We start from the raw sequence: 12,767 nt of genomic DNA, 5'->3' as shown, positions 1-12,767 counted from the left end.
TGGTTTAACCATTCGGTGTCTGTTGACTCCTTCTTTCCACCCGTGAAAAAAGCCTAAAAAGGCTACAATTCATATATAGGTGAAGCATAAGGTGTTTTATTTTTGTGTTGCAATAAACACCTAATGACCCATTGCAATACAATGTTAATTTAACTCAGCAGAGCACAATGACTCCCTAAAGAATTACTTGCTTTTATTTGAATGGGTTTCCCATCCTTTGCAAAGTGCTGTAAGATCTTTTTCGGCCATGTAAAATACAAGTACAACTTTCAGATGTTTCAGTGCCCTACCACAACAAAGATGATTTTGAGCAGGTGATCTGTGTGCCTGTTCGGTCTGCTGTCCAGAGATTGTGGTGGTGCAATTTCAAGACACGTATTCTTGAAACCACATTGAGATGCACAGCTCTTCATACAGAGCAGGATGGTGAACCTGCATGTTGCTGGATGGCATCACAGCAAGGGAAGATGGGAGTTGTGGTTTAGGGTGTCAGAGAATCCAGTGAGAAATGAAAATAGGAGAAGTTGCTGTATTTCACAGAATTGTCAGAGACCTGGAACAAAAACCATGCAAGCAAATTGGAGACATGTTTGTTCTCTTTATTTTAGTCTGCAAACATCACAGAAAAACTGCATTATTTCCTGACATTTTCCTTCCACTGAAATGTACTGAAATTGATCAGAACCTGGAGATCCAAGGAAATGTATTCTAATAGCAGCCAACACCTTGGGATCTGTCTCAGAACAGCCCTGAAAAGGTCTGTTTATGTTAGACCATGATACAGAAAGACACTGCCAGAATAATGTATTTATATGCTTTCCACTTTACGATTACGCTTCATGAAGTGGACTGAGGAAATCAAAAGCTTTTGCCAGGATAAATTGGTTAAGTCTGTAAGACGTTGCGTTCCAAATATATTTATCTCAATGTGATGTACAAAGTATAATAAAAATAACTACAAAAACAGTTTTAAAAAGCACAAAAATAACCAGAGATGGATTTTAAAATTCTGTGTTGGACAATAAAACACTATGTTAGGCTAAAATAACTATATATCTGCTTAACCCAGATCAAAACTTTTTAACATGGGAGTTTAAGAGAAAGGAGTTGCCGGGCCAAATCTACTGCTTCAGTCAATTGCACCAACTGCATCACACTGGCTAGGGGGTCCAATATTGCTTCTTAAACTGTCATTACTTTAACATCCACTTCTCCATCAAACATAGCTTCTTGTTTAACTTGCAGGATTCCCTCTGAGTTTGTAGATTCTTGCTTAACCTGCTGGATTGCCTCTGAATTTGTAGATCCTGAAGGCAAATTAAGACTCTCATGTAGGCAGGGGAGATCTTTTTGTTCAAATACCTCTGAATCTGAAAGGCAAGTAAGACTGTCCCCAGAAACATTTTCCTCCTGCTTAATCTGTACCTTCTTAATTTGACCATTTGTAATATGCATCGACATGTGATCCGTAAACTCCGTTTCGAAATAGTAGAATTTTTTACAGCCACTAAAGTTGCACGCGTAGGAAGCATCCCTAAAATGCTGGGCTTCGTGGTGGTAGAGCTGCCCCAAGTCACTGAAAACAATGCTACAGCCACTGAGCTCACATTTATAACGCAGATTGTCGTGTTGCTGCTTGTGACGGAGCAGCTCATTCACTGATCCAAACCTAGCATAGCAGCCCACTGACACACACATGTACGGCTGAGGGCCACTGTGAACATGTTCATGCTCCTGTAGATGGAAAGCCGAAACAAAATGCCGCCTGCAGTATGAACACCTCTCTCTCCTGTTTTTCATGTCCATGTAGTGCATTGCATTTTGATCATTTTCGTGTTCTGCTTTCAAGTGGACACTTAAGTACTTGAACTGCTTATACACCTTGGAGCAATCCGTGCCTGGGCATGGGTACAGGTCCCTGTCCTGCAAGTGGCAGTTTTCTAGCTTACTAAACGTGATGTAATCCTGCGTGTCAGTTCTGGGTTGTTCTCCAAGAGCCACAGAAGCAATTCTGGCTAGACTGCTCATCGCCAGCCTCTCTTTCTTCATCAGCAACTTCTTCTTACCACGGTATTTCCTGCTAGGAGGCATTTTGACATGTTCCATCACATGCGTCACAAAGACATCCTTCCTCTTGAACTTTTTTATACACACTGGGCATGTATAAATGCCATCTTCCATATGCATCTTAGAATGGTGAAGTATTCTGGCCTCTATACATTCCTTTTTGCAAATAGCACAGAAAAATTTGTACTGAAGCCACCTCTGGTACCTTTCTGAGGACCCAATCGGCTTTTTAACTCTCACTTTAGGCTGATTTATTGTATCTTGACCTTCAGAATTATTATCTTCACTATCACTTAGGAAAACATCTAGCATAGCAGTTTCATTGAAAGACATCATCCTGCAACTCAGATCATCCCCTGAATCAGAAACTTCTCTTCTTCTCCAGTGTCGCTTCAGAGTTTTCCAGTCCCAAAATTCTGGATCAAATGGCCAATACGCCTTTAAAGCCAACAGCAGCTCAAAACACAGGGAGTTTTTTCCATCCAATTTTTTATCTTGTTGCAGGTAGAGCTCTTCTAGTAGACTGTATCTTTCCTTGCTTGGCTCAAGTAAGTATTCAGTGAGCTGGCATGCTCTTCTTACTTCGAGGTCTTCCGGCAGAAGGCATGCAATTGTTTTGCATACAGAGGTCTTCATGTCATCATTTTCATTTGATTGGAGCTGCAGGGCTCTCACACATAACAAAGCAGACACAATAAGGCCTGCTTCTTCTGCCTATAGGAAAGAAGAGAGCGCAAGTCAGATCTTAATTTAGCCCCCAGAGATCTATCTTAAAGACAAAAGGGAGAAAAATGAAAAGACTGGACAGGATATCTGGGTAAGATGCTCTTTCTTCAGATTTCTAGACATTTCATAGAATTGTAGAGTTGGAAGTGACCATGAGGGTCATCTAGTCCAACCCCCGGCAATGCAGGAATCTTTTGCCCAATGTGAGGCTTGAACCCACAACCCTAAGAGTCTCATGCTCCACCGACAGAGCTATTCCTCTCAATCCAGAAGCGACTGCAGCAGATTTGGGGAACCCATGGCCCTTCAAATGTTGCTGGACTCCCAGTTCCCATTAACCCCAGCAAGCATGGCCTATGGCCAGGGATGGTGAGAGTTGTAATTCAGAAACATCAGAATGGCCACATGTTCCCCACGCCTGGATTAGAGGGTTATATATAGATACATACTCTGGCATTTCTTATTTCAATTTCTGCACCATCCACTTAATGTTCTAAGCCAAGCCAGGTCTTCTAGAGATAAAATGGAGAGATAAAAGCATAATCTGCTGGGTCAGATCCAAGGCTCATCTAGTTCTGTATCCTGTTTTCACTGATTTCTGTTTAACAAACCCACTCCACCTCTCTTTAATTGTTTTCTCAATGATGAACACATGATTAACATTCATTTTACAGAATGAATAACCCTAGAAGGAAAACCCTGATCCTAAACCTCTGCTGCTTTGAGGAATATCTTTGGACGAAGAAAAGGCTAAGGAGTAAACTCTACACAAATCCAGAGTGGAGACCCTAGGACAGTTGGACGGAGCCATCCAAGCTGGTGCCAAACTTATTGCTCTGCTTTCCTTTGGAGCACATCAGCAAGGCAGAGAAGGGGGTGTTGCTAATGCAATGGTTTGATTTCACCCCTGGAAGCACACTGCACTGACTCTGGAGATAGATGGGTGCCAACAACAGCAACCTACAGATTGCTTCTAGCATATGGAGTAGTCAGTCAATGACACTTTGCCAAAAAAAATAAATATTATAGACAAATTTTATACCTTCTTTTGTATCTTCTATTCAAAAAGGTGACTCTTCGCTCCTTAGTTTATTCATTAACCCACAGGGAGAGGCACAGATGTCTTGCTATATGTCATGCAGTGGTAGATTCCCTGTGATTCAGCTCCACGCTAGCGAACCAGAGACTAAGAAGTGTTCTGTTGCTTAGACAACCCATAGGTTGCTAAGTTGCAACTGTTAGTACCTATTTTTTCTTAAAGGGCTAGATGTTCTGAATAAGTGCTCACTGGGGAAAGCAAGCTCTGGCACTCAGGTTCCAATCCCCTGCCTTTTGCATACACAACCTTCCCATGATTTTAAAAAGAAAGATGATACCCTACCTGTAGATTATGATATAATGCACTAACACAGCTGAACCATGAATTGCTGTAAGCTTCAAGGAGTGTCTCTCACTGTTGTATTAAAATTTAATAACAGGATGCGGCCTCTAAAGTCATCTAAAGTAACCCCTCTTCTGATCTTCACAATGACATGTTGCACAACTTCTATGGACTGGAGCACTTCCAACCATCACTTCTATTTTATAATAATTTCTGTTAAATTTTCAAATTTTACATTTCAAAACAAACATTTTACAAACTTTAAAATATCCAATGACTTCCCTTCTTCTGCTTCATTTTACATATCATGCATTCCCACATATTTTCCATGCAAATCAGTTTTCCACTTTTACATCCATCAAAAATTATTTACTCTGTTGTATTTATCTTAGTGCTGCCAGTGTTTTCAGCTTTATAGTTATTTTCCATATATTCAACAAATGTTTTCCACTCTTCTTTAAATATATGTTCTTCTTGCTCTCTTATTCTATTTGTTAAATCTACCACCCCTCTTTAGCTGGGACCTCGTTCACTTTCCATTTTGGGGCTAACAAAACATGGGCGCAGTTGTTGCATAAATAAATATTTTTTTCTGACACCTAGGAATTTCTGTTTGGGTTATTCCCAAACCTCCAACAATCACTTCTTAAACCACAGCAATTGAGCAACAACCTCACAGCAACAATGCACACACATCATTCATTTTGAAGAGAAAGGCTGCTATTTTAAGTACAGCAGCTTAACACCATTATATGTCACTAAGTACACTGTGACTAATTGTCATGTGTCTAAGGTGCTCTTTTACAGCAATTTCCCGTGCATGTGTTAAATCAAAGAATCATAGTAGAGTTGGAAGGGACCATGAGGGTCATCTAGTCCAACCCCTTGCAATGCAGGAACCTTTTGCCCAATGTAAGGCTTGAACCCACAACCATGAAATTAAGTGTCTACCTGTAGCCTTTTCAGGCCTTGCCCATGGATTGGAAGAGCATTGCGCCTGGGAGAGGGAAGTAGGAGTCAAGCAGACACTCAAGGGTTGATTCAGAGAAAGAGCTTTATTGCTACCATCTGGGCTGGTAGAAGGAGCAAGCGTGATAACTCACAAGCTTAGCACAAATTTTACAGTCATTTGCACAGAGCATATATTCCCTCCAGTTCCCTCCCCCTCCTCAGGAGTCTTGCCTCATGAGTTTCCCCGAGCATGAACAGAAAGCTCCTGTCTGGAGACTCTTGGCGCCCTTCCCAGGAAAAAGGGGGCTGAGAAGCCAAGGGGGTTGAGAAGCCTTGCGTTCCAGCATGTCCAAGATTTGTTGCAACTGGGTAAGAAAAGACTCAGTTCCCAGGCCTGCTTATGCTTGGCACTGACAGAGCCTATTCATTAGGTTTTTGAAGCTTTCTTGTACTGATAAAAATAACGTTTTTGCTTATGCAGCAGCATCTTGTGAGAAAGCAGAGAAAAGCTGTGGATTTTTAGAAGAAAGCGGAAATTTGGTTTTGAGGCCTGGGGTGAAGTCTTGAGGCCTGGGGTGACTTCGGGGTGACTTCACAGACAGGATTTCGGTATCCTGTCCCTTCATACTGACTAAGTCATGTTAGTATACGTTTTTCAGTGTTCTCCTCCTATTTTTCCTATTTCTATTAGTCACAGGTGCCCTGTACACTTTGCCTAGGGGCAGGACTTGCAGAATTGAACTGTAGAATTTGATCATTACAGCCTTTCCCCCAGCTTTGCTCCCACTCATCCCCAACCAGAATGACCAACAGTCAGGTGTGGTGGGATTTGTAGTCCAAAAAATCAGGACAGCACAAGTCTGGGAAGGCAGATTTTAAAAGTCACATAACAAATGCTCAACAAGTACAGCACTGTTGCTTTAAAGTTTGGGATCACAAGCCCAGCTAGTTCACATAGCTAGCCAAGGATAAGCCATTAACAAAGGTACTGATTGCTGGTCATTAGCACAACAAAGAGAGAGACTCCTGGATCTGTGCAAAGCAGGGGTTGCCAAGGTGACCCAGTAGGGGAGTGATGTCACAGTAAAAAATGTGCAGGTTTGAGGGGGGGGGCAGAGGATAGAAGGGTTTAGTGAGGTGTGTTGGAAGAAGGTTTGGCAACAAAGACCAGACCTCCATGAGCTGCTGGGCAGAGCAAATGACCAACTGCTGCTTTAGGCTTAAGCTATGGCAAGAGCCATGAGAGATACTCTTGGGATATAATGAGCTGGACATGGAAGTGAGAGCTGGACCATAAAGAAGGCTGATCGCCGAAGAATTGACGCTTTTGAATTATGGTGCTGGAGGAGACTCTTGAGAGTCCCATGGACTGCAAGAAGATCAAACGCATCCATTCTTAAGGAAATCAGCCCTGAGTGCTCACTGGAAGAACAGATCGTGAAGCTGAGGCTCCAATACTTTGGCCACCTCATGAGAAGAGAAGACTCCCTGGAAAAGACCCTGATGTTGGGAAAGATGGAGGGCACAAGGAGAAGGGGACGAAGGAGGACAAGATGGTTAGACAGTGTTCTCAAAGCTACAAACATGAGTCTGACCAAACTGTGGGAGGCAGTGGAAGACAGGAGTGCCTGGCGTGCTCTGGTCCATGGGGTCACGAAGAGTCGGACACGACTAAACAACAACAACAAATGGCAAGAGCCATGAGAGATACTCTTGGGATATAATGCTCTGCACCTCCTTCACTGCAGACTTCCAGGTGTAAATATGTTAAATAAACCTTTAAAGGCACTAGCCTCTGTTGTACCTCGATCTTCCCAACAACCCTTGGTGAGCGTCTAGAACCCCCTGGAATCTCAGTGCACATTTTAGCAGAGATTGTGGGGTGGGGTGCAACCTTCCTAGCCGTATTTACAAAACAGCAAAAGGTTTCCAACCCATCCTGCATATTCTCAGCCATAGAAGTTTTAATGCAACACCCCTGTCCCCTGCACACAGGAAACATGGGCCTCTTCATATCTTGATGCTATTAGAACAGAGACCTAACAAAAGGCTACAGGGACCTACCAAAGTTCCCCCAGGCCCCCTAACTTCCGATGCAGGCATATTGGTTTAAAAAGGAAAAACACTAAGAAAGATTAATTCCTCCTAAACTAAGCATGGACTGACTGATTCATACACTCAACCAGCCCACCCGTGGCCGCCAGCCTCAAATAAAAGTTCACTTCCGATTTAAAGAAAGCCCACATTCCTCCTGATGGGAGAGACGCGCGTCCCACAAGCTCGCAGGAGCCCTCATCCCGAGATCAGAGTTTACTTTTGTTTTAAAGCGACCCTCCCTCCTGTTTTAAAAGAAAGCCGACTTCCTGCAGGGTAGGGACCCTTCCCCACCAGCGGCCCCGGTTTCTCACGAGGCTGGGTTCAAGAGGGTCTGTCTGGGAGGGAGGACGTAAGTAGGAAAAGGAAGAAACGGAAGGCACTCTCCCCACCTCCCCAAAAAGTCCCAATGAAAAGGAGAGCTGCCTTCCCTTCTCAGCCCTGCACACCTCTCTTTCTTTTGGAAGACAAGAGGGACGAGAAAACCCTATTCCACCCGTGGGGAAGCTTGGCTGCCATGCAACAACCACCCCCGGGGACAGGGGAGCCCCTCAGGCTGCTGGGGAAGCCCCGCAACCCGCCCCCGGTGGGCACAACGGAACTTGCTTCCGAGGAAACCTACGCAGGCTTGTCTGCCAGTCAGTCAAACACTCACCGTTCCTGGTCGGTCTGTTGGGCTGCCTGCCGAGGGAGAGAGAGGCGGAGGCGGAATGGGAAGGGAGGCGGGGGAAGAGAAAGCAGAGCTCCGAGTCCCCCCATTGAAAGCTGAGACAATCGCGCGCCGGCCGGGGGCCGGTCGGCTTAAAAAGAAACAACCCGAATATGCGCCTGCGTATTTGCGTTCTTCCCTCCACAACCCATACATAAAAAGGAATAGGAAGGATACCAGCCAACCGTAGCTGGGGCTCTCGTGACGTCCCCGACGGCCAGCGGGAGTTGATTGGCGGCTGCGGGGATAAAGGGGGCGGGGCTAGAACCGAAGCCGAGGGGCGGGAGGAATAAAGTAATGAAGAGGGAAGGCGGGAAGAGAGCGAGGCAGTCTATCAGATCAGCGTCCCAACCACACAGCGCATCACGTAAAGTTTTATATATATAAAGTTTTATATATATATAGAATAGAACTGGGCTGAAAAAACTTTATTCTGGGCCTGTGAATAAGCAAGAGCTGTTTGAAGGATCGCTGTGTCGTCCGATATGTTCACTCACAACAAGATTGCTGCCCGCCATGTGTTCTACCACCTGAACCAGGCAGAGGGGGAGTCAATTAACAACTACACTGCCGCCCTTCGACAGGCTGCAATGCACTGCGAGTTCCCAGACTTAGACGATGCCCTGATGGATCGAATCGTCTGTGGGGTCCGGGACATCCGTCTGCAACGGCGTCTCCTCGCCAAGCCAGACCTCACGCTACAAAAAGCAATTGAGGAGGCTGTGGCCTCGGAAGCTGCCAAACGCTCCGCCCAGGAGATCCGCAAGGCCAGCAGGTCGCGTCTTGCTAGGAAGCCAGTTCCAGTGCATCATGAAGAGGCCAGCAGTGATGAGGCATCCTCCAGTGAAGACAATGACGTGCACCAAACAAAGCGGGAGCGCAGGAAGTTCAAACAGAAGTCCAAGGGCCAATTGGAGACGCCAATTCAGAGATGCCATCTGTCGGAAATGTTCCAGAAGGGGCCACATCGCTAAGGTCTGCCGATCGGCTCCGTCTGACACCCCCCCTTCACCGACTCACAAGTCCAAGTCTTCACTCCAGTCCGCCAAGGAAAGCTGTTTCGCTCTCACCAACTGCCACTGCCCGTCCGGAACCACGATTGGCCAAACAGACTCGCCTACGCAACGCAAGCTGAACGTCACTGTGCTCATTGAAGGAGCTCTGTGTGACATGGAGATCGACACCGGGTCTGCCCTGTCCATCGTGTCTTGAAGCACCATCAAAAGACTCATACCCAGAGTGTCCAAAAGGCAACTTGACTTTCACTGCATACACCTGAGAGACTACCAGGGAAACGACATTCCTGTGGTAGGCGTTGGCCGGTTCCGGGTCGCCTTCAAGGATTTTTCGGGCCTGCTTCGACTGGTGGTGGTTGAAGGTCAGCGGCCAAGCCTCCTAGGGCTAGACTGGTTTGATGTCCTCGGCCTGGAAGTCACCGGCATCAACTCCATCTCTAACACAGAGTGAAGGTCTGATCAAAGACTTTGCTGAGGTTTCTGACGGCACTTTGGGTCAATATACAGGTATGCCCATCTCCTTTAGCCTTGATCCACAAGTCACCCCCATCAAGCTAAAGCCACGCCGGGTTCCCTTTGCTCTCAAGGCTAAGGGGGAAGAACAACTGGACAAGCTGATTGCCCAAGGAGTTTTGGAGCTGGTTGACCACACCAAGTGGGAAACCTCCATCGTCACACCTGTCAAGCCAGATAGGTTGGTGAGAATCCGTGCCGACTACAAGTGCATGATCAACAAAGCACTTCAGCAGCACGCTTACCTGGTTCCTGTTGTCCACCACCTGCTGCATTCCCTGGGTGAGGGTAAGGTCTTCGCTAAGCTGGACCTTGCCCAAGCCTATCAACAACTGCCCGTCGATGATGCCACCGCTGAAGCCCAGGCGATTGTCACCCACCGAGGGGCATTCCATTGCCGCCATTTGCAGTTCAGGGTGAGTGTGGCTCCTGGCATCTTCCAAAGCCTTATGGAACGTCTCCTGCAAGGGCTTCTGGGCGTGGTGCCGTATTTCAACGACATCTTGGTGTCCGCAGACTCGCACCAGCAGCTGTTCGAGCGCCTCCACGCCGTGCTGACCAGGTTTCAGGAGGCTGGGCTCAAGGTAAAGAAGGAGAAGTGCCAGATCGCTGTTCCACAGGTGGAGTTCCTGGGCTATCTTACCGATGCCTCCGGCCTTCACCCGGCAACATCCAAGATCCACGCTATCCAGCAGGCCCCCATCCCAAAGAACAAGATGCAGTTGCAGGCGTTACTGGGACTGAACTTTTGTAACATGTTCCTGCCCACAAAGCGATGGTAGCCGAGCCTCTTCATCGACTCCTCAGCACAAAGACACCTTGGTCCTGGCGGCCTTCAACGTGGTCAAAGCTCTCCTTTCATCAGACAGTGTGCTGGTACAGTACAGTGAAGCCAGGCCGCTGGTCCTTGCCTGCGACGCCTCACCTTTTGGCATCAGCGCTGTCCTCAGTCACTGTTTTCCAGACAGAAGAGAAGCACCGCTCGCCTGCTTTTCCAGGACGCTATCTCCGACCAAACAGAATTACAGCCAGCTCGACAAGCACTGGCACTTGTGGCTGGAGTGAAGAGGTTCCATGAATACCTCTACGGCAGGTCTTTCAACCTCATCACTGACCACAAGCCGCTCGTGGGCCTCCTCGCCGGTGATCGACCAACTCCACCAGTCCTCTTGCCGCGCATGCTGCAATGGACTGTTTTCCTGGCTGCCTACCACTACCAGCTCGTCCATCGCCTGGGGAAATCGATGGGCCATGCCGACGCCCTCAGCCGTTGCCCTCTTCCAGTGTTTGTGGAAGACTCGGCTCCTGCTTCAGTTTCCTTCATTCATAAGGGGATTCAAACATAGCCCTGCATTGTTACTGATGTTAATGCTTAGTAGAAAATAAAAAGTCTTATAAAGTTTATATTTCTTGGTGGAAGGTGAAGAGGAGCCTCATATGCAGATGGGCTGAAGTGGACACATATGAATGTGAATTGTTGTACTGACCTTAAAATCTTGAGATATAAGTGGAGTATTTTTTTAAGCATTATATGTGTATTTACCTTTATTTATTTATTTATTTAGTTGGAAAGGGATGACTTTGCCAGGAGATCCTGTGACCAATTTGCTCCTGGGCTCCTCATAGTGTTAAAAATACCATCTTCCTGAATGGTGAGTAAAGGCTACTGATAGGGGAGGTCTCCATCTGGCCTGAACAGGCCAGAGGAGGTGACAAGGAAAATTAGAAAGATAAAGGTTAATGTATTTAAAATAATAAACTGGGAATACAGTAGTACCTCAGGTTAAGTACTTAATTCGTTTCAGAGGTCCGTTCTTAACCTGAAACTGTTCTTAACCTGAATCACTACTTTAGCTAATGGGGTACCTCAGGTTAAGTACTTAATTCGTTTCAGAGGTCCGTTCTTAACCTGAAACTGTTCTTAACCTGAATCACTACTTTAGCTAATGGGGCCTCCTGTTGCTGCCGTACCTCCAGAGCACAATTTCTGTTCTCACCCTGAAGCAAAGTTCTTAACCTGAAGCACTATTTCTGGGTTAGCGGAGTCTGTAAGCTGAAGTATATGTAACCTGAAGCGTATGTAACCCGAGGTACCACTGTACTGTATAAAGAAATGGGATAATAGGAGGTAAAAGAAGAAGTAGACATAAAATAAGTTGGCAGTTTGTGTGGAGGATAAGATAGAAGTATGAAAAATGGGGAGAACTGGGAGCTCAATACCATTTGCATCTGGCACAGATTTATTAATGGCTCATCACCTTCCTTTGTTCAATTAACAACTCATACTTACTGGCCATTATCCGGTTGAAAAGGCTACTGGATTGAGGATTCAGAGGGCTTGATTAAATTCTAACCCTATACTGATTCCAAGAATTTATGACAGCCCCCCTCCCAACAACGAAAAATATAAAAATACAAAACTCCATCAACCATACTTCATAAGGCTTGGTGATGCCCAAAGTGATTTTACATCTTTATTAGTAAAACAGGATCACAGGCATAGACCCTTCCCCAAGCCTAAGAATTCCAGATGCAAGTTTAAAAGTTCCTGGAGTTTGCAGAAAGATTGTTTGGAGGGCCAGAGAATAGAAACTATCTTCAGAGAGTTGTGTAGGGGGAGCTCAAGGAGAGATGAATAATGCTAAAATCTTAAATAGGTTTGCAGGGGTTCCAAAAGTGTGTCTAGACAAGTTGGCATGCTGGCCAATGAGAAGGAGTCAAAATGAGAGAATGAAATCCAGGTAGGTGTGCTTAGGCATAGTTTCTAGAGAGAAGACCACAGTAATATAATACAGATGTTTCTGATAAGAAGTCTATTGGGCCATACAAACAAACAAGGATCACTCATCCTGAAGGACGGTCCTCCTCAACACCTTTATCTATCAGAAGGAGTGACTTCCTGATTCTATGGTTCTATCTGGTCTGCATCTACATTTCTATAGAATTTCTGGTTGGATTTCTTTTGAAGCCTGCCTCCATAGCTCCATGAAGGGACTTTTAGATGCAAAAATCCTGCATATGGTGACCTTTTGTTTACCCTTCATTTTACCTTTTTACCAACCTAGCTTCCTGGTGAGTAAATCAAGGAAATTTCTGGTTCCTCGTGACCTTACTGTTAAGAAGGTAAAGCATAGAGAAATCAAACTATAAGACTGTGCATATTGTCAAGGTGGGATGGTCTTTTCTCACGGTGCTTTGCTTGAGCCAAACCCATCAAGATATAGATAGAGAGATAGATGACATATAAATGCCATATAGAAAGGTTAGCCTAATAAAAGTATTGCCCAACTAGGGTTGCCACCTTTGTACT

The 12,767-nt window shown here is 45.6% G+C and overlaps 1 protein-coding gene across 1 annotated transcript; it reads right to left on the bottom strand.

Moving 5' to 3' along the window:
• Positions 1–80: 80 nt before the first annotated feature.
• On the bottom strand, positions 81–8,059 carry LOC310684339 (zinc finger protein Rlf-like). Its single transcript, XM_083455329.1, has 3 exons — positions 7,875–8,059; positions 1,210–2,781; positions 81–553 (listed from the first exon to the last, which is right to left on the bottom strand). The coding sequence occupies exons 2-3, from the start codon at positions 2,701–2,703 to the stop codon at positions 482–484; spliced, it is 1,566 nt and encodes a 521-aa protein (XP_083311455.1). The 5' UTR covers positions 2,704–2,781; positions 7,875–8,059; the 3' UTR covers positions 81–481.
• Between the last annotated feature and the right edge of the window lie 4,708 nt (positions 8,060–12,767).

This window comes from Podarcis tiliguerta (assembly GCF_965153285.1).
Source record: "Podarcis tiliguerta genome assembly, chromosome: 8".
NCBI lineage: Eukaryota > Metazoa > Chordata > Lepidosauria > Squamata > Lacertidae > Podarcis > Podarcis tiliguerta.
This window is presented reverse-complemented; position numbering and strand designations above follow the sequence as displayed.